This window comes from Ahaetulla prasina, chromosome 15 (assembly GCF_028640845.1).
Source record: "Ahaetulla prasina isolate Xishuangbanna chromosome 15, ASM2864084v1, whole genome shotgun sequence".
Lineage (NCBI taxonomy): Eukaryota > Metazoa > Chordata > Lepidosauria > Squamata > Colubridae > Ahaetulla > Ahaetulla prasina.
In genome coordinates this window covers 8,663,552-8,685,551 of record NC_080553.1, presented here as the reverse complement: position 1 = coordinate 8,685,551, position 22,000 = coordinate 8,663,552, and the positions used below count along the sequence as shown (strand labels likewise).

Sequence of the window (22,000 nt, the reverse complement as noted above, 5' to 3'; positions counted from 1 at the left end):
GACTTAAAGTTGCCGAGGTTGGAGATTCCTGATTCTAATCCATATGCAAGAGCCTTAAAGGAATGCTTCTTCTCTATTGTCTCTCAAAGTTCTTGACACAGATCTTCTCTTCCCTTCCAGGTTTTTTCGACCTCCACCCCAAACCAGCCCATTAGAATCCAAAATGTGAGCTCCGCGGGAGAAACTGAAGGAATTTCCGAAGGGTCCCATTTGAAAGGTTTGGCCAGTAGCCCATGGACACGTTCGGCCCAGAAACTGCAGAAGCTGACCGGTGGTTCTAACTCGAGAAGGTCCCAATTTGCAAACCCCTCTTTTGATTTCTTGACCGGTTCTCCTGGCTGCAGCCAGCCGAGGCTTCCTGAGCACTCCAAAGCTGAGGCCATTCTGTCCCCTGGTCTGGGAGGGAAGGATTCTCCAGATGCTGCCCTCAGATTGAAAAGCAACACCGTCAACTCTTCCAAACCCAAGGAGGCTTCTGTAGACGTGGACGGGCCCAAAGCGGTGTTTGTGATTTCTGAAGAAGGAGATGATCAACAGCCTTTGGTTTTGGCGGAGCACACAAATGAAGGCGTGGATGTTTTACCCGAGACAAATGCCGTCATCTGTGAAGGAGGGATGGCCGCGAGGAAGGAGCAGATGGTAGACCTAGCGCTTGAAGAAGACTCGGAGGAGACCACCAGAAGCAGGTTGGGCATAGGTCCGTGGGGGGAGCCCTGCCGTTCCTATCAAGATGCCTTTCAGGGCGACAGAGATGAAACCTATGCTCCTGGCCCAAGACCAGAGTCGCTGGCTCGTTTCAATTCAACGACTTGTCCGAATGTGCTCTTTTGATCGTCCATGAAGGTCCTTCACGGAACTGGAAGCGGTGAAGATCTTTTGAGATGGAACGGAGCAGGCAGACATTCAAGAGACAGCCTTTGATTTGCTTAGGGGGGCAAGCACGGATCCTGCACTCAACGACGCTTGCCCGAAACTTTGTCTTAAATTGGATGCAATGATTATGGATATTGCTGTGGAGCACAATGTTTGGTCTTGATGCATGGAGACCCACCTGGCGTTTTCCTTTTGAAATAAGCTTGTTGTTTTTTTTTTAAAGTTGTGTTTGAATTGGGAAATGTGATCAGATCTAAAGCCTATCAGGTTTAGGTAAAGGTGACTGTTCTGGATATAATCCTTAGCAAGAGATCAACCAAATTCTGCCCATGATGTGGAAGGGTCAGTGGTGGGAATTCACTGAGCGCGCGGTTCGCCCAAACTAGTCCGGACAGGTACAATCCCACCCCTGGGAAGGGTGTAAAGTTCTACTGATGTGTGATTATAGTCCCCCCCCCCAAAAAAATGGGTGACTCTGAACAGAACTGGGATAACTAAAAAAATACAAGCAACGCATGTGAAAAGACGATTGGGGAGGGCGACATTTTTAGATTAACACATTTTATTCAAAGGATTCACTGGCTTTGGTGAATTCTCTCTCTCCTACAGTGAGAAGATGAGGTCAAGTCAGTTCAATGAAACTGACCGTTACCCACACCAACAACAGGGTTTGCCATTCGCACAACCCATCCCGCCAAAGTTGGTGCGAACTTGGGATTCAAGTTCGGGTGGGTTGGCGTGGTTGCAGGCGCTCACACCGAAGTTGTGAGATTGCCAAAATTGTTATCGTGGCCACGTAAGAATGCTTCGGTGAATTCTGAAAGCAGGATAAAACCTTTTGAGAAAGCAACGACTTCTTCAGATTAACCTGACTAGGTGGCTCAGTGGCTAAGACACTGAGCTTGTCGATCAGAAAGATTGGCGGTTCGAATCCCTAGTACAGGTCTCCTGTGTGAGCAGGGGGTTGGACTAGATGACCTCCAAGGTCCCTTCCAACTCTTGCTACTGTTACTATAAGATTTGAAGACCACAATATGCTTTGGAGCAGACGATGGTTCTCCCACCCACGCCTACCTAGATAGCTCTTTAAAGCAGCTGCATCTTTTCTGGGAATGCACACGATGACAGAATCTGGGGAAGAGATGCGGTGGCTTTAAAGGTTTGCCGTCCTAAAAACGCACAATATTTTGAATCGGCCCTGCTCCACATTATTAAGCCAACACCCCGGCCTTTGTGGTTCAAATTCCTCACTCAAGAGAAGATTTTCAAGGATGGGTCAGTCTGTGACACCATAGTAAATTGCACTTGGAATTACAGTATTATTAAGAGAGTGGGGGCGCACAGTGAAGATTTGTGTTGGTTGAGGGGTTTGAACCAGGGGTTGGATTTCGAAATTTTAGCAACCAATACTCTGCCCGGTTGCTGGGTGGCCATGGTCGTGGTCTACTTGGCTTCCTGTCCTACGGGTGGGGGAGGCACAGCGTTTTTACCTTCCTCAGACTCCGGAGGCTTTCCTCGAGCCTCTGGGAGGGTGAAAACAGCCTCTCCCAGGCTCTGGAGGCCCTCCGGAGGCTGGAAGTGGGCCCATTTATGGACTTTCAGTATGCCCATTTTTTGCCCTACCAGAGCCTCCGCACGGGCCCTGCACTTACCTGGCATCCAAAACGGGCCACATGGAGACTCCTGGGAGGGGCGGGGAGGGAGGGGCGGGGTCAGCCAGTCCTTGCAACAGCCAGTTTGATGAACCAGATTAAAATTAACATCCGGTTTGCCCGAACTGGTCCGAACCGGCTGAATTCCCACCCCTGGTTTGAATTAAATGGTAGGTGAGTTTTAAGCAAACTTTGTTGTGGTTTTTACAGAAGCTGCATGATTTATTTGCAAAGTCCATGACCTGTTAGCAACTTACAGGTAGTCCTTGTTGTAAGTCAACGGTCATTTAGTTCAAAGTTACAAAGGCACTGGAAAAAAGTGACTTATGACCGCTGTTCACACATAACGACCGTTGCAACATCCCCATTTAAAATTCAGACCCTTGGCAACTGATTTGCACTTATGACGGTTGGTCATGCGATTCCCTTTTGCGATCTTCTGATAAGCGAAGTCCATGGGGAGACCAGATTTATCTAACAACCCTGTTAATAATTTAACAAGGCAGCGATTCACCGAAGCCTGGCAAGAAAAGCCATAAAACCGGGCACTTAACAAATTTCTCACTTAGCGACATAAATGTTGGGCTCCACTGCGGTCACAAGTTGAGGACTACCTGTAAATGCTTCCCTGTGGCCATTAAAACAGGGCATCGCTGGGTCTTTAATCGCACAACTTCATACCTGAATCAAAACAAATTTTTAAAGCCGGCTGCTACAGCTAGCAGCCTGATTGGTATTTTAATGGCTTTGTCCTGGAATGCAATTTTAGTTTTTCAGATTTTTTTGAGGCTGGAATAGAAGGGAATGTTATCCAAGACCTGCATTTGGTTCAGGCAGCTGTTGGAGAAAGTCCTTGAAATATCTGCTGGAAAACAGGTGCCAAGGGAAGGAATGGGAAAAATTCAGCTCTATTCAAATAAAGCAATTTTTTTTCTTAGCATTTTTCGGGCGCTGTCTGGGAGCTTTAAAACTGGCTCCTAAATTGCTTAACTCAGATTAATTCCTCATTTTCATCTGCTGTTTTAAGCGTCCATCTGCGCTAGCTTAAAGTACCAGGTGTAGTTGTAGAAGGGCTTAAGATTTGTGTGTGTTTGTGTGTGGTGTGCACATTTGCACTTTGAAATGAAGAATTTTTTCACCTAAAGGAGCAGTAGATTTGATCGTAGTAATGGGGAAATGCAAGCAGAATTTATAGTGCCTTTCCACTGAAAACCTGTTTTCCCAGCGACTTTAATCATTCAAGATTGCTAGGAATTCTGTTTTTGTTTCAAGCAGGACAATCAAATTGAAGAACTCTCCCTCCCCCTATTCTGCTGTTTCCTGTTGTTTTTGCAAAAATTTTTTTTATCAATTTATAAGAAGCTTGTTTGAGTTTTCTCATCTTTCCCAAAAGCTGGTGGTTTTTTTTTTGTGTGTATTTGTATGGATGTTTTTCCTATTACATTTTCACACCTTAGAGCTACGTTATCAGTGCAGCAGATGTGTCTACGTGTAAAACAAAAACTAAATACAAAATTCCTAAAATACTTTCCAGCTTTTTATACGTTACTGGTTTGGGTAGAAAGCAAGCTGGTGTGGAAAACTGCCTCAATTTTGTAGCTGGTAGTTCCAAATGTGTGCATCTGAATTCTAAGCCACACACATGGCAGAAATTGGCTAGGAAAGTCAAGGGCTACGTGTACTCATAAGGGGGTTCTTCTTATCTACAGAGCAAGCAAGCCCCTTCCCATCGGCTAAGTCTATAAAGCCAATATTTATTTGGCTTTATAGTACCCTTTGTTTTTCCATCAACCACGCAGAAACATTTTTTTTTAATTTGAATTTATATCCCGCCCTTCTCCGAAGACTCAGGGCGGCTTACACTGTGTTAAGCAATAGTCTTCATCCATTTGTATATTATATACAAAGTCAACTTTTTATTGCCCCCAACAATCTGGGTCCTCATTTTACCTACCTTATAAAGGATGGAAGGCTGAGTCAACCTTGGGCCTGGTGGGACTTGAACCTGCAGTAATTGCAAGCAGCTGCTGTTAATAACAGACAGACTTAGTCTGCTGAGCCACCAGAGGCCCATTTTGATGGAAAATTGCACTGTTGTGGCCCGCCACTGGCTAGCAGAGCTGGCAGCAGAGTCAGAAAGTGAGGAGGTTGGGGAGGAACATGGGCCAGACCTGGGGGCTGGGAAAAGCTCAGACGAGGGCTGAGAGGGAGCTAAACAGCGGTGAGGCAGAGGAACAGTTGGAACCTGTTCCCAGAGTGCGCATGTGCAGAGCTGCCAGAAGGCAAGAACTACTCAGAAAGCAGGGTCGACTTGGAAGTAAAGCCACACACCTTGGAGTTGATTGGCCCTCCCATAGGAAACAAAAGCAAACTGGGAACGAGCTTTTGCAGGAAACAATTGGTTTGTTTGTTCGTTCGTTTCAAGAGTGGAAACTTCCATTCGTAACTCTAAGAGACTCTGTGCCAAGTTTTGCCTTGTCCTGCGTTTGGAAACAAGTTACGTGGCAGCTTGCCAAGCGAGATAAGGTTTGTGTTGATAAATCTTCCTTTGAAAAACTGTTGGGACAGGCCTTGCTGACTGTGAATGAAAGGAATTCACAGCCGTGTAAATAAAAGAGGTTTGAGGTGGGGACTAAAACTCTGCTTCCTGCTTTCTAAGGGAGCCTAGATCAGAAGCACCACCATATTTAAGCTCTCCCGAATCAACTGAACCTTGGCGTGCGGGCCAGCCTGAGCTGACATCGGAAGACAAACGAAGCAAAAAAGTTCAATATTGTGCATTTTAATATTTTCCAAAGATAAATCATGAACCCCCAAAGCCCAACAGTTATTGGAATTCTTTTCTTCCCCCCCCCCCATTTCCCAGCCACCAGCTTGTGTACAAAGGAAACAAAAGCCGAAAACATTTCTTTTTAGAGCAGATAACAAAACTTCTAAAGTCCCAACTGCCCATCCTAAGCGTGGTGTGAACCACGCTAAACCCCCTGGAAGACACTTGTATGATTGGAATGAAGGAGGAAGGGGTAAATTTAGCCGGGGGGGGGGTGTTGTGTGTGGAAGCAAACTGCTGTTTTTAATTCTTCTATTTACATTTTGGCTGGTTAAAGAGAGCCACGGCAGTCAACCTCAACCGAGAGAAGAGAACCAAATTCTCCCTCTCTCCATTTTTCAGTTTGGAAGGGGAGAAGTCACCTGACAACCTCACCTGGACTAGCCAGAAGCTAACCTGGGAGAAACTGACATGGCTCTGTGTGCAGTTTTTTGCAGTCCCCTTTGTTTCTCCATTCCCTGAGACGGGAAAACGCACCCGTTGCAACAACAAACAGTCCCATGCAAACTTTGATGGCTGCAAGGTCCATCGTCTTAATTTTCCTGCAGCTGGTGTGGAAGTCTCACGGCGTGTCTTAGCAGTCCACTTGACATGGTCTGTGAACACGGCTGACGAAGCCTTTACGTGGCTTTTTACTGAAAACAGGCCCGTGACTAGACGCCGTTGGCGTATCACAGGGGGGGGTCTCAAAACCTGGCAACTTGTGAACTTCAACTCCCAGAATTCTCCAGCATGGGGAAGTCGAAGTACACAAGTTTCCAATTTTGGAGAGCCCTGCTGTACAGGATAAACTTGGAAGCTCTATATATATTTTTTAAAAGGGGAGCGAAAGAAGTCTGCAGTTAGAAAACGAACCAATCCTTATCAACCATCTTTAACATAAAGGGCATTAAATCTTGGAGGGACCTGTTGCTATCTCTTTGGACCACTCCCCACACTAGCTCTACAAGACCCAGCTCTGAAAAATTTACTATTTCAGCGCATAAAAATATAATGTGGCTTGGGTTCACCCTTCAATAATTGTGCCCAGCACATTGTTCTTTTAAATCCCCTTGAGTTTGAGAGCAGAGGGGAAAAAAGCCCGTAATTTTAGTGGATTGGAATGAGGCCACCATTACTATCTTAAGTTGCATTTCTCCTGCAACGTTAAGATGGGTGGACTTCAAGCTCCCAGAATCCCCTAGCTGTTGAAATCCGCCCATCTTAAAAGTTGCCAACACAGCTATAAAGGAAGACAAGATCCTGGCTACGGAACCAGCATATAGATGCCAATGTTTTAAACAATGGGAACTTCTGCAAGTTTTTGAGACTGCAACTTACAAATCGATGAGCCATCCCTGCCTTGGTTCAACTATCTCAGGGATTCTGGCACATGGAATTCCAACACGTCGGAAGGGTGCCAGGTTGGGGGGAAAAAATCCATTTACATACCGTTAGGGCTGAATTTAAGCAACATTGGGGAGTTGTAAGAAGAAGGGAAAAAGACTCGGCTGTCTTTATCCAGACTTCCTAAGGGCTACGTTGAGCTCTTGTTTTGTCTTAAAATATGCCCAACGGTGGAAGCAGCGGAACTGTGCTGTACCAGCATTAAATTATTTCAAAAGCAATTCTGGTTATGCAGGTTATCCATTATTCGTAGTTGTTGATGGTCAAGAGGACAGCTTTTAAAAAAAAAATTAAGTTAGGCAAGAGGTCACTCTGACATGGTTTTTAAAAAAAATGGATATATGTAGAAACACACTTCCCTGTGCTGCTCCATTTTAGGGACACAAAAAACCATTCAGGAATAACCCTTGGGAGATCGGGATAAAAGCTGCCAATATTAATGTCCTACATTCAGCAATCTTCGGGGATCAGTTGGGGATTATGCCAAATTCCCTTCCATCGTGAAGACGTCTTTATCATCAGGGGATTAAAAAAAAAAGAATTTCCAGTGGAATTTGACCAGTAAAGTGGGGGGAGAATGCATAGTTTTTTTGAAGCATAACTCAACTGCTAACAGCAGCAATTCCTGGGAGGGGGAAAAAAACTTTCTTGTGGAGCCCCAAGAAAGATGGTGGAGGTGAAATTCGATTTAAGAGAGCACCAGTCTGAATCCTAGAATTGAGCATGGGGGGAAAGAAACTGACAGGATCTAAGGAAGGAAAAAAAAAACCTAAATAAAAAGAAAAAAAGAAAAGCAAAGAGGACGAAACAATTGGATCTTTCCCATCAAAGGAGGCTAGGTCAACTGCACCAGCTGGATAGCGGCACTTAAGATATAAGTGTGGAGTGTGTTAAGAAAGCACAAGACACCCTAAGGTTGTGTTTGTCAACCTTGGCTGTTTTTAAGACGGGTGGACTTCCAGCTCCCAGAGTTCCTCAGCCAACATGGTTGGCTCGGGAAGTCTGGGAGTTGAAGTCCTCGTGTCAACATGTCCAAGGCTGAGAAATACGGCCTTAAGTGGTCAGTGTTGGGACAGACCTTGGTCAATCCAGCTGTGATCTTTGACCGAGGAGCCAAGAAGTCTAGGCCATCAATTCCAGCGAGATGTTGCAAGTTGGTCCAAGAAATTGACAAAGACGCACGGCACTTGTCCGCCAAGAAGGAACCAAGAATGTCCTTCTCTCTTGCTGTACTTCGCTCTAACGTTGCCTTCTCAAGTAAGACCTTTCTTCATTTTGACAATCAACGTTCACCGAGAATGGTTCCACGTCTACCGTTCAGCCTCCTTTGGCGAGTCCTTAAATTCCTACAGTAGCTCAAATTCAAGAAGAAAACAGGGGCAGCCGCCACCCTTCTGGCCTTCAAAACAAAACAAATTTTTTAAAAAAAAAAAGAAAAGAAAAGAAAAAAAAGCCAAGGAGAACACAGGGTGGCGGAAAAAAATCCGACAAAATAATAATCGTTAAGGAAAGGAAAAAAAAAAAGAGCACGCTAGCACATCAGAGTACCTGATGTAAAAAGTTGCCAATCCCCCCCTTTTTTTGTTGTTTTTGCGGGAACAAGCAGGCAAAAAACTGTCGAGTTGGCGTTTCGGGGTTTAATTTTCCGATCCTTTAAAAGCACGGAGCGAAGTGAAACGCCCCCGGGAAGGCTCCTCAGTTTTTGAACCGCGTTTGTTCGCAGATGTGGTTGAACTTCCTGAAATTAAAAACCCAAGAAGAGAAAAATTAGCATTTTCTTTTTCTTTCTTTTTTTGGGGGGAACGTCACATGAAAGAGATTTTCCAACAAAGGAGAAGCAGCTTAGCTTCCTAATTAATACTCTTGGGGGGGCCTCCAAATATTTGGCACCTCTTTTAATTCGTTTCTCCAATTCTAGACCCATTCTGAGCTCAGAATATTTCTGCTAAGACCGGAACAGCTGAAAATGCTTTGCATAGCACCTACTGGCGATTCTGAGCTTAATATCTAAAGCCTGCAAAATGAAACAGCCAGGAGGACAGTCCGCTGAGAACTGCCAATAGATTTGATGGCTAGATGATAGAGAGGGAGAGGGGATAGATAGATAGATAGATGATAGAAAAGATAGATAGATATAATGAGATAGATGATAGAAGAGATAGATAGATAAATAGATAGATAGATAGATAGATAGATAGATAGATAGATAGATAGATAGATAGATAGATAGATGATAGATATAATGAAATAGATGATAGAAAAGATGGATGGATGGATAGATAGATTAGATAGATGATAGATTATAGAAGGGATGGATAGATATTGAGATAGATGATAGATAGATTGATAGATAAGATAGATAGATAGATAGATATAATAAGATAGATAAATGATAGAAAAGATGGATGGATAGGTAGATAAATAGATAGATAGATAGATAGATAGATAGATAGATAGATAGATAGATAATGAGATAGATGATAGAAGAGATGGATAGAGATACAGATAGATAGAGATAGATGATAGAAGAGATAGAGATAGATAGATAATGAGATAGATGATAGAAGAGATGGATAGATAGAAGAGATAGATAATGATATGATATAGATAGAAGAGCAAGCGAGCGATCAGCGGTGAAATCCGGCCAGATCTATCTGGCTTGTGCGAGCCGGTAGGCCCAACGGCGGGAAGCTCCGACCACCCGCTGGGACATCATTACGTCCTGGTTTTGACCCTCCGTGCATGCGCAGAAGGCTCTGCGCATGCGCAGAAGAGGGGTGCGCACTCACATTTCCGAACCGGTAGCGAAGGTAACTGCATTGCACGGCTGTGATAGATGATAAGAGAAATGATATATAGATTGACGATAGTTAGAGGTGATATAGATGACGATAGAATAGAGAGAGATGATAGAGAAGGGTAGATGATGTAGACAGAGGACAGAGAAGATAGAGTTGATATAGATAATGACAGAGATATAGATAGATGATATAGAAGATAGAGATGATAGAAAGAGAGGATATAGATGATAGCTTGATATAGACAGATATACACACACACAGGTATATGTGGAGATAGATAGATAGATAGAGATAGATAGATAGATAGATATAGATAGATAGGAATTAGGATGGATGGATGGATAGATAGATAGATAGATAGATAGATAGATAGATAGATAGATAGATAGGTAGGTAGGTAGGTAGGAATTAGGATAGATAGATAGATAGATAGATAGATAGATAGATAGATAGATAGATATAGATAGATAGATAGATAGATAGATAGATAGATAGGTAGGTAGGTAGGTAGGTAGGTAGGTAGGAATTTGGATGGATGGATGGATGGATGGATATAGATAGATACATAGATAGATAGACAGACAGACAGACAGACAGACAGACAGATAGATAGATAGATAGAATGAATTAGGATGGTTGGATGGATGGACAGACACAGGCAGACAGACACAGACAAAGATAAAGCTTCACTCCATGCCCATCAATTTAATACATTGATCTGAGCTGGGTAAACAGGTTAGCCACAGAATTCTCTTCGCTCCAGAAGAGAAAAATCTCTTCTCTTTTTGTGTCCGCTACCTACAAACTGTTGCGCAAATGCTGAGCTTCCAAAGGGGCTCACTCACATAGCATGGTGGGCTTTCACCTGAGTGCGACAGTTGCGACCCCAGTAACAGTCGGGACGGGATGTGACAGCGGCTGCAAGACAAAACCCACGCAGAGAGTTCATGCATGGCTGAGACGGCTCAAAACCCAGGGGAATTTGATCTTTGAGGCAGGAGATTCTTGAAAGGGGCATCAAAGGTGAAACTAGAGACTTTTCCTATAGGACTACTGGACGACGAACTTGGAGGGGGGGGGGAAACATTATCTGGAACCTTGTTAGGCTATATGTTGACCGCAGCGAGAATTCTGCATGGAAAGCTGTAGTACAGCGAGGCCTCAGTTTGCAACCATTGGTTTAGCAAACATTCCAGGTTAAAACTTTGAAAAGCTAAACAATTAAATTACTGTCCAGAGCCCCTCCATGTGGAGATGAGCAGTTAGGAACTTTTGATAGGCAAATAAAATTATAAAACGACATTGAAAAAAGGGACTACCAACAGGTTCTTGCATTTGTGACTGCTATTGCATCCACTTCAAATCAGAATAGAGCTGGAAGGGACCTTGGAGGTCTTCTAGTCCAACCCTCCCCCCTGCTCAAGCAGGAGACCCTAGACGATTTCAGACAGGTGATTGTCCAGTCTTTTCTTAAAAACCTCCAGTGATGGAGCACCTATGATTTCTGGAGGCCAGGTGTTCTACTGGTTGATTGTCCTCACTTTTAGGAAGTTTCTCCTCAATTCCAGGTTGCTTCTCTCCTTGGTTATTTTCCATCCATTGTTTCTTCTCCTGCCCTCCGGTGCTTTGGAATATAATTTGACCCCCCTCTTCCTTGTGGCAGCCGCTCAAATACTAGAATATTGCTATCATGTCCCCCTCTAGTCCTCCTTTTTCTTTGCAATGGCCATACCCAATTCCTGCAACCGTTCTTCATATGTTTTAGCCTCCAGGCCTTTAGTCATCTTAGTTGCTCTTCTTTGCACTTTTTCCAAAGTCTCAACGTATTTTTTTTGTAACGTGGTGACCAAACCTGGATGCAGTATTGCAGGTGTGGCCTTACTAAGGCAAGGTAAAGGTAAAGGTTCTCCTTGCACATAGGTTGTAGTTGTTCCCGACTCTAGGGGGCAGTGCTCATCTCCGTTTCAAAGCTGAGGGGCCAGTGCTGTCCGAAGACGTCTCTGTGGTCATGTGGCCGGCATGACTCAATGCCAAAGGTGCACGGAATGCTCTTACCTTCCCACCAAAGGTGGACCCTGTTTTCCTACTTGCATTTTTTACCTGCTTTCAAACTGCTAGGTTGGCAGAAGCTGGGACAAGTCATGGGAGCTCACCCCATTAGGCGGCACTAGGGATTCAAACCACTGAACTGCCGACCTTCTGATCGACAAGCTCAGTGTCTTAGCTACTGAGCCATTGCGTCCCTTACTAAGGCAAAGCGGTATTCAATTTTGATCATGTGACCTTGACGATGCTCTGACGGTCATTAAGTGTGTGGACTGTTTGCAAATCACTTTTTTGTGAACGAATGCTTGTAAGTTCGAGGACTTACCCGTATTATGAAATTTAAATTAAAAAATAAATAAATTTAAAAGCCAGGGAAATTTGATAGGGAGTGCTGAGGTTGAGAAATAACTGCTCTGCCCTGAATACTTCATAGAAAACATTTCAGTGTTTAATTCTTTCTCAGCGGGAACCAGGAATGAGACTCAGTCAAGACTGCATCACTCTACCTACACCTGGAAACCACTTCTGGACTTTGTGCTTGAAGATAGGGGAAAAAAATATGAAACTTTGATTTTGGGGTTTACCGATTAGATCAGGGGTCTCCAAACTTGGCAACTTTAAGACTTGTGAACTCCCAGAATTCCTCAGACAGCAAAGCAAAACTGGCTGAGGAATTCTGGGAGTTGGAAGTCCACAAATCTTAAAGTTGCCAAGTTTGGACAGCCCTGGGATTAGATAGATCTGTTCTTAATAATAATAATAATAATAATAATATTTTAATTTGTATACCGCCCTTCTCCCCAAGGACTCAGGGCGGTGAACAGGCAGGTAAAATACAAATATACACAATAGTTAAAACAACCCTTAAAAAACTGATTAAATTAGCCCAAGTATTAAAATAACTTACACCCCTATAAAATTACAAAAATTCGAATTCAATTAAAATCTAGAGATAAAAATCAAGCTAGTCCAGCCATACGAAATAAATAGGTTTTAAGTTCGCGGCAAAAGGTCCTAAGATCAGGTAGTAGTCAAAGTCCGAGGGGAAGTTCGTTCCACAGGGTCGGAGCCCCCACAGAGAAGACCCTCCCCCTGGGGGCCGCCAGTCGACACTGTTTGGCTGACGGCACCCTCTCTGTGGGAACGCACCGGACGATGGGAGATAGAGGCCGGCAGTAGACGGTCCCGTAGATAGCCCGGTCCTTATAGAAATGGCTACTTTAAACTAGAGGTTTGGTGTTATTGCCATATTTTACTGCACCAAAGGGAGTCGGAAGTCAGTGCCTTTTCTGTCTTGTGGTCCCAAAGGTGCTTTTGCAGGAGGCAACTGGACTTTCTCGTTTTTTCGTTTGAAGACGTTTCGATTCTCAGCCAAGAAGCTTCTTCAGCTCTGGCAAGATAGAAAGTCCAGTTGCCTCTTGGAAATGAACCTTTGGGACAACCGTGACCTGGATGACTGAGAATCTCTATAGACTTTTAGCTTGGGGTGAGCACCCTTTGAATGGTGTGGGAGTAGGAATGGGAGTAGGAAAAATTGCAGACTAACAGGAACCATTCGCACCACTCAGGGTGACCCTGAGGACACAGAGAAACCTCCAAGTGCTTCAACGACCCTCTAAAAGGATGCAAATGACCAGCTCTGTCTGCAAGGAGTGTGAATCCTTCCATTCCCCACCATCCAGTCAGAGCTGAAGAAGCTTCTTGGATGAGAAGCTAAACATTTTCGAAAGAAAAAAAAATCAGAAAGTCCAGCTGCCTCTTGAAAAAGCACCTTTGGGACAACCATGACCTGGATGACGGAGAATCTCCATAGACATTTAGTTAGGCCCAGTGGTAAAATTCTAATTTTTTTTTTACTACCGGTTCTGTGGGCATGGCTTGATGGGCGTGGTGTGGCTTGGCAAGGGAAGGATACTGCAAAATCCCCATTCCCTCCCCACTCCTGGGGGAAGGATACTGCAAAATCCCCATTCCCTCTCCAAATACCAGCCAGAGGTGGTATTTGCCGGTTCTCCGAACTACTCAACATTTCTGCTACCGGTTCTCCAGAACCTGCTGGATTTCACCCCTGGTTGGACCAGAGCTGAAGAAGCTTCTTGGGTGAGAAGCGAAACGTCTTCAAAAGGAAAAACAAGTCCAGCTTTCTCCTGAAAAAGCAACCATGACCTGGTTGACTGAAAATCTCCACAGACATTCCTTTCTTTCTTCCCCTTCTTTTCCACACTTTCCCCTTCGCTTTTCCCCTTTCCTATTTTTCCTACTATTTTTTTTTTATTTTTTTATTTTTTGGGGGGGGGGGGCTCTATTTGTATATCCTAAACCAGGGGTCTCAACTTGATCCCTTTAAGACATGTGGACTTCAACTCCCAGAGTCCCTCAGCCAGCAAAGCTGGCTGAGGAACTCTGGGAGTTGAAGTCCACAAGTCTTAAAGGGACCAAGATTGGAGACCCCTGTCCTAAACCAATAAAAATGGTTAAAAAGAAAGACTCCATTGCTCTCTGCAAGGGCCTCTCATATTCTCCTGGTACCTGGCAAATCCGCAGCAGGAATAGTCTGCCTGTATTGGTAAGCGAGTTCTCGAAAAGTCCGTAGGCCGCAAAAATAACACAGCACCGTTTCTCCCGTGATTTGGTAATCTGAAAGAGAAAATTGGGGTCCTGGGGTTATGAAGAGAATATTCTTTTGAAGAATAAACCTCTCGGAAGAAAACTCAGTAGATGGTTAATCTCCCTCGGGTGAGCTGGGCTTAGGAGGTGCCCTTGCGAGTTTGCAAATATTTGAATACTGGATAATAGTTGGAAGGGACCTTGGAGGTCTTCTAGTCCAACCCTCCACTCAACCAGAAGACCTTATGCCCATTGAGATAATGGTTGTCCAGTCTCTTCTTAAAAACCTCCCGTAATGGAGCGCCCACAACTTCTGAATGCAAGCCTTCCACTGATTGTTCTGTCAGTGAATTTCTCTTTAATTCTAGGTTGCTTCTCTTCTTGTTTCCTGATTGCTTATTTGCACCCTATGCCCATCATTCAGTGTTGTACCTTAGAATTCTTGATGAAGGTATCTTTTCTTTTATGTACACTGAGAACATATGCATCAAAGACAAATTCCTTGTGGGTCCAATCACACTTGGCCAATAAAATATTGACTTGACTTGACTTCTATTCTATTCTTTTATTAGTTTCCATCCATTGTTTTTTTCCTGCCTTCAGATGCCCTGAAGAATAGCTTGACGTCTCTCTTCTTTGGGGCAGCCCCTCAAATATTGCAACACTGCCATCATGTCACCCCTAGTCCTTCTTTTCACTAGAGATACCCAACTCCTGCAACTGTTCTTCACATTTTAGCCTCCAGTCCCCTAATCATCTTTGTTGCTCTTCTCTGCACTCTTTCTAGAGCTGTGATGGCCAACCTATGGCACGTGTGCCAGAGGTGGCATGCAGAGCCCTCTCTGTGGGCATGCGTGCTGTCGGCAGCTGCTCTTCGGGTTTCCGGCATACGTATGTGTGCCGGCCAGCTGATCTTTGTGCGGGCCGGAGTCCCAGAAACCCAAGGACCAGCTGGCTGGTGTGCATGGATGTGCCGGAAACCCAAAGACCAGGTGGCCGGTGGGCGCATATGCACTGGCCAGCTGGTATTTGAGTTTCCGGTGCTCTGGCGCACGTGTGCGCACACACACACGTTCCAGTTTGGGAACTCGGTGTCGAAAAGCTTCGCCATCACTGTTCTACAGTTTCAATATCTTTGCTATATCGTGGCGACCAAAACTGGATGCCATGTTCCAAGTGCGGTTTTACAAAGTGGCATTAACACTTGGGTTACAGAAGCAGCAGAATCCAGGAAAAAAAAATTGTCTTAGGAGTATGTGGCTGGAGGGCTAAATCAAGACTTACCTGGTAAAATAAAAGTTCCTTTTTGAAGAGCTAGGAGGCTTTCGTTCAGCATGTCTTTCCATGTCAATCCCTTAGATTGCAAGTAATCCTAGAAAGGGAAGGCCGATTAAAATTAAAAACCTTCAGAAGAACTTCCAAGCAGGGATTTGAAACTCCTTGGGAAAGCGCAAGAAATGAAAAGGGACAGTCCTTAAAAACAGAGAGTTTTTCTGAAGGACTTTGTTTTGGACTTAATTTGGACTAAGCTGAGAATGAAGTAATTCTCAGCTGTTCTAATAAAATACATTTGTTTAGGACTGATTGTGTCTGGTAATAACCCCCTCAAACTTTTTCCAAACTGTCCGTACCTTTAGAATATCTGATTCATAGTTATTGCCGTTAAGAACGCCGTCTAAACACTTGTCACCGAGATTGAGTTCTGTTTAAAAAAGAAAAGAAAAGTAAGAACATTATTAGTGCCCTGAAGTGGCTGCAAGATATTTAATGAATTAGGCAAAATCTCTTAGAATTGAGCTGCAGTTTCCCAAAGCAGATGCTACTGGTAGATTATCCTAGATCAGGTGGCAACCTTAAGCACTCAAGGTCCTAACCGGAAACCCCTGTTCAATTCTGGAGCCGACCGGAAGTCCGTTTCCCCCATCGTAGTCTCCTCCTAGCGCAGTATCCTTTTTCCTCTACCTGTCCTAACCAAAAGCCCTATCAATTGTGGAACTGACCAGCAACAGGGAGCTGCAGCAGAGGGATGAAAGAGCCACATGCAGCTCCAGAGCCGCTGGTTGCTGACCCCTGTCCCAGATTAAGGAACAGGGATTCTGCTTACTTCATTTAGCTAGCTTTATTTATGGAAAAGGCTTACTCATGGAAGCCAACCGCCTCTTGAAGAAGGCGGCCTGGAGCCCGAGGAGCGGAAGAATATCGGAAGCGCCAACAAATTACAACAGAGCTTGTTTTTTGCAAAAGAAAAAGAGAGGAAGATTGCAAAGAAGATCATACCACAGAACGGGGCTAAACAGCCCAAGCAGGAAACACGGACACATCCCCAATATTGATGGCAGAAGGACTGCAGACAGATGGTACCTGTGAAGACGGAAAGGAAAAAATATATAGATATGCCACTGGCTCAATTTTTTTTTTTTCCTGTTGTGGTCCGTCGGCAGCCTGCGGAGCTGGCAATGGAATCGGACAGCGATGAGGCTGAGGTGAGGCCAGGACCATCGGGGAGTGAGGTGCAGACTCCAGAGCCTCCAGAGACTGATAGTAGTGAGGCAGAGGAACAGGAGGAGCCTGTTCCTAATGCACATATGAGAAGAGCTGCCAGAAGGCAAGAGCAGCTCAAGCAGAGAGGACAACTCGGGAGTAGGGCCAAGAGATGATTGGCCCCTCCCATAAGGCTTAAAACAGACCAGCACCGGCATTTCAGCTTTGCCGGAAAACAACATTGTAGCTGCGTCTTCTGCTTCATCTTCTGCTTCCTAGATGTCTTTGTTTTTGTGGCTTCTGGACGTTTGCCAGGAAGGGCCTTTGGCAGTTTGCCTAATTAGACTAAGGTTTGTGAGATAACTGAGGAATTTGTGTTGGGAGGCTTTGTGTTGTTTTACTTTGAGTTGAACGATGCTGGGAATAAAGTAATTCCCAGCTGTTTGAATAAAGTTTGTTTTTCCACAGACTAAGTTTATTACTATCTACTTGGGCTTGGGTCACAACATCCCACAAAGAAATAACAGTGGACTGAACAAAAAACATCCTTCAGTCATCAAAAATTTTAGGTGGGACAAACTCCCAGTCTCCTGTTGATTGGCCCAGAGTCACCTAGCCAGTTTTCATGCCTAAGGCAGGACTGGAACACACCATCTCCTGCTGACTGGCCCAAAGTCACCCAGCTGGCTTTTATTATGGCTAAGGCGGGACTAGAACTCACCATTCTTGGTTTTCTAGCTTGTTACCTTAACCACTAGACCAGGGGTCTCCAACCTTGGCCACTTTAAGACTTGTGGACTTCAACTCCCAGAATTCCTCAGCCAACTTTGCTCAGAATTCCTCAGCCAGTTTTCCCAGAGGAATTCTGGGAGTTGAAGTCCATGAGTCTTAAAGTGGCCAAGGTTGGAGAGCCCTGCACTAGACTAAATCTAACTGAAGATCTGATCACGGATGGAAGCAGCAGCAGAAGAAAAGGCTTCTATGAAGTTGGGCTGACCAGCCACGATGGTGTTCAAGACTCCTGCATCTCCTTCCAACTCCATCTTTGGTCAGGCTGAAAGGCCCACGTCAGGGATGAAATGCTCCCAGTTCGGACCGGATCGCCTGATCCGGTAGCGACGGCGGCAGGTAGTTCAGAGAACCGGTAGCAAAAATCCCTGCCCCCCACATGCCCAGCTGAGCCGCGCGATCATCAGAGGCTTTTTTTTTAACTTTTAAAAGCATTTTTTTCTTCAGCCGAAAAAATGCTTTTAAAAGTAAAAAAAAAAGCCTCTGTTGATCACGCGGCTGAGCTGGGATCATCAGAGCCTTTTAAAAGCATTTTTTCTACAACCTCTTCGGCCGAAGAGGTTGTAGGAGAAATGCTTTTTTTTTTTTTTTGCAAAAATTTTTTATTTTTCCATAATAATTCCCACAATTTGACCAGTGTACAATACAATCACTTATCCAACAATCAGTCCTATACTCAAATTATACTCAGTCAGGGCTGCTCGACTGCCACTCCCCCCTTTAATCCTTTCTTCCCTTCTCATCCTTCTTAAACTTCCCCCACCACCTTCTCCTCGCTTTCCTACTTCCCCTCCTCTTTCCCACTTCTCACTACCATCCTTTCTAACCCTCTATCTTCTCCTTCTTCTCCTCCTCCTATCCTTTCTTCTCCTCCTTCTTTCCTCCCTACCCACCTACCTACCTACTTTCTTCCTTCTTTACTCCTCTTTCCTTACCCTTTCCTTCGGGAGTGTTTGCCGAGCAGTCCCGACATTACACCATTCCAACTTGTTTAATTCTACCATTATTCCTGTACAATGGCAACCAATCAATTTATAGTCTTCCCTTCCCGCCTCCTTCCCCGAGACTTCCCAGAACAGAATACAGGGTATTGTAACTAACAAACATAATCTAAAATATAACATAAAACATATTCCATTTCACACCATCACACTATCAATTCCCTTCTTTCTTAAACTAATACATAATAATTCCTAACTTCACTCAAAAACTAATTGATATTTTTTAATCTGATACTTATTTTGAATATAATCAATCCACTTCCTCCATTCCAATATATATTTTTCTTGTGTACAGTCTTTCAAGTAGGCAGAAATTTTTGCCATTTCTGCTAAATTTGATACTTTACTAATCCATTCTCCAATTGTAGGTAAGTCTTCTTTCTTCCAATATTGTGCAATCAATAATCTTGCAGCAGTTATTAAATTCAGAATCAGTTTTGTCTCTATAACAGTGCAATCTGAGATTATTCCTAATAAAAGAACTGTGGAACAAACTTGATCTTCTTTTTCAAAATGTTCTGCATAATCCACCATATTTTAATCCAAAAGGCTTTAACTTTTTTGCAAGTCCACCATATATGATAATAGGTAGCATCCTCACAATCACATCTCCAACATTTTGCTTTCACATTTGGATACATACATGACAGTTTTTTAGGATCTAAATGCCATCTATAAAACATTTTATAAAAATTTTCTCTTAAATTTTGTGCTTGCGTGAATTTAACATTCCTCACCCAAATTTTTTCCCATGTTTCTAACATTATAGGTTGTTGAAAATTTTGTGCCCATTTTACCATACAATCTTTAACCAACTCCATTTCTGAATCAATTTCAACCAATACATTATATAATCTCTTTATATGCTGTTGACCTTGATCTTTTATTTGTTTTACCAGGAGAAATGCTTTTAAAAGACTCCTCTGACGATCCCAGCTGAGTTGCCTGATTGTCAGAGGCTTTTCTTTTAAAAGCATTTTTTTTTTGCCTTTAAAAGAAAAGAAAAGCCTCTGATGATCAGGCAATTCAGCTGGGATCATCAGAGGAGTCTTTTAAAAGCATTTTTTGGCCGAAGAGGTTGTTAAAAAAATGTTTTTAAAAGTTAAAAAAAAAAAAGTTGGCCACACCCACCCAGTCACATTACCCCCCAGTAAGCCATGCCCACAAAACTGGTAGTAACAAATTTTACATTTCACCACTGGCCCATGTGTTCCCCGAGGGAAGCTCTCTCTTGCTTACACTGCTGTGGGGCGATGTTCTGGTTCTGTTCCCGATCCGCTCTACGGTCTGGCATGGGCTGGAAACAGCAAGTGCAGAAGATGTGGCTTCCTTGAGCTGGACAAACATATTCCTGGACTGCTGTGGGAGGAGAAATGACCACCAACATGTCAGGGTAAGGTTGATTTAAAGCTGACCAGCCAATGTAAAGCTAATGCAACTGTGAGGCTGATGACATGTAAGGCTGATGCAATGAGAATAAATCAGCATTGGTATAGCCAGTTTAAGACTCTGAAGGGGTCCATACAAGACTTTTACCCCTTTAAGAGGCGTTTATAAATTTCAGCCAGGAGACGGCGTATTCATGGGGCTCCCCTTGAGGTGCACCCGGAGACTTCAGTTGGTTCAGAATGCAGCCGCGCGGGTGATAGAGGGAGCCACTCGTGGCTCCCATATAACACCGATCCTGCGCAGGCTGCACTGGCTACCTGTGGTTTTCTGGGTGCACTTCAAGTTGCTGGTTACCACCTTTAAAGCGCTCCATGGCATAGGACCGGGATATCTTCGGGACCGCCTTCTGTTACCACATGCCTCCCACCGGCCGGTACGCTCCCATAGAGAGGGTCTTCTCAGGGTGCCGTCAGCCAAACAGTGTAGGCTGGCGACCCCCAGGGGGAGAGCCTTCTCGGTGGGGGCACCTACCCTCTGGAATGAGCTTCCCCCAGGACTTCGACAACTTCCTGACCTCCGGACCTTTCGCCGCGAGCTTAAGACATATCTATTCTTCCGAGCAGGACTGGCTTAAATAGGGTTTTTAAACATGGATTTTATTGGGGTTTATTTTATATTTTGTATTGTATTTTAAATTTAGGCTATATTGAATAAGTTTTTTAAATAGTGTTTTTATTGTAATGTATTGTATTATTTTATCTGCCTGTTCACCGCCCTGAGTCCTTCGGGAGAAGGGCGGTATAAAAATTAAATAATAATAATAATAATAATAATAATAATAATAATAATTATTATTATTATTATTATTATTATTATTATTATTATTATTATTATTATTATTATTATTATTCTCTCTCCTTGTGTCCGGTATTCATTGCTGAGTTCTCCGTGTAGAGTTAAGAAGAAGATTGATTGCTTGTCAGGTATTTGCCAACCACGTATATTTCTGTATATGTCTTGTATATAATGCACCAACACTGGAAAGTTTTAAGAAAATGTTGGATAGCCATTTGTCTGAAATGGTGTAGGATTTCCAGCCTCGGCAGGGAGTTGGACTAGAAGGCCTCCAAGGTCCCTTCCAACTCTGTTATTATGTTATGTTATAAACCACTGTTAAATGTCTAAATCTCTGTGTGCTGTGTTTGTCTCCTAATAGTAGTCACGCTGCAAACCCACTGACACAACAGGTTGTGCAAAACAGTTTCAGATCCAGCCACTGATAAAACGTTTAACATCACATAGATTAAAAGAGTTGGAAAGGATCTTATCTAGTCCAGGGGTGTCAAACTCAGTTTCATGGCGGGCCGCATCAGGGCTGTGGTTCATCTCGGGGGGTGGAGGGATGGGAGGCAATCAGGTGAGGCCGTTTGGGTGGGTGTGGCCAACTTGATGCCACTCCCCAAACTCCTGAATGTTTCCACTTTGCATTGGGGAGACCGCTTCTCTTCGCGCTGGGTAAAGGTAAAAATTTCCCTTGCACATATGTGCTGGTCGTTCCCGACTCTAGGGGGCGGTGCTCATCTCCGTTTCAAAGCCAAAGAGCCAGTTCTGTCCGAAGACGTCTCCGTGGTCATGTGGCCGGCATGACTCAACGCCAAAGGCGCACGGAACACTGTTCCCTTCCCACCTATTCTCCTACTTGCATTTTTTAACCTGCTTTCGAACTGCTAGGTTGGCAGAAGCTGGTACAAGTCACGGGAGCTCACCCCGTTATGCGGCACTAGGGATTCGAACTGCTGAACTGCAGATCTTTCGATCCACAAGCTCAGCGTCTTAGCCACTGAGCCACCAGGTCCGTTGCTCGGACTGGGTAGACTATGTTGGCATGATCTTTCCTCTTCACACCGGGTAGATCAGGACAGCTCTGTGGGCTGGATCGAACCACTTCGCAGGTTGCATCTGGCCTGCAGGCCTTGAGTTTGACACCCCTGATCTAGTCCAATCCCCCCGCCTGAGCAGGAGACCCTACACCAGGGATGGCTAACCTTTTTGCCATGTGCCAAAAGTGAGGGTCGCACGCGGAGGGGGGAGGGTCGTGTGCATGCCCACACCCATAATTCAATGCGTCCTGCCCCTCCCCCGTGC

General features: G+C 44.3%; 2 protein-coding genes across 7 annotated transcripts in view; one reads left to right on the top strand and one right to left on the bottom strand.

Moving 5' to 3' along the window:
• Positions 1 to 4,227, top strand: part of LOC131185883 (uncharacterized) — a 31,899-nt gene extending 27,672 nt beyond the window's left edge. For 2 of the 3 annotated variants that reach the window (XM_058158857.1, XM_058158855.1), the window contains exon 7: positions 121 to 4,226. In XM_058158857.1, the coding sequence (XP_058014840.1) occupies positions 121 to 831 (711 nt within the window). In that variant the 3' untranslated portion in view covers positions 832 to 4,226. Of the gene's footprint in view, positions 1 to 120 lie in introns of all 3 variants that reach the window. The other variant, XM_058158856.1, reaches the window with a different exon arrangement.
• A 1,145-nt stretch (positions 4,228 to 5,372) lies between these two features.
• The window catches only part of CHFR (checkpoint with forkhead and ring finger domains), a 34,299-nt gene continuing 17,671 nt past the window's right edge, over positions 5,373 to 22,000 (bottom strand). For 3 of the 4 annotated variants that reach the window (XM_058158861.1, XM_058158858.1, XM_058158862.1), the window contains 7 exons: positions 19,706 to 19,825; positions 16,473 to 16,556; positions 15,827 to 15,897; positions 15,480 to 15,567; positions 14,118 to 14,225; positions 10,388 to 10,460; positions 5,373 to 8,479 (listed from right to left, as the gene is read on the bottom strand). In XM_058158861.1, coding sequence (XP_058014844.1) covers positions 8,437 to 8,479; positions 10,388 to 10,460; positions 14,118 to 14,225; positions 15,480 to 15,567; positions 15,827 to 15,897; positions 16,473 to 16,556; positions 19,706 to 19,825 — 587 coding nt within the window. In that variant the 3' untranslated portion in view covers positions 5,373 to 8,436. The remainder of the gene's footprint in view (positions 8,480 to 10,387; positions 10,461 to 14,117; positions 14,226 to 15,479; positions 15,568 to 15,826; positions 15,898 to 16,472; positions 16,557 to 19,705; positions 19,826 to 22,000) is intronic. The other variant, XM_058158860.1, reaches the window with a different exon arrangement.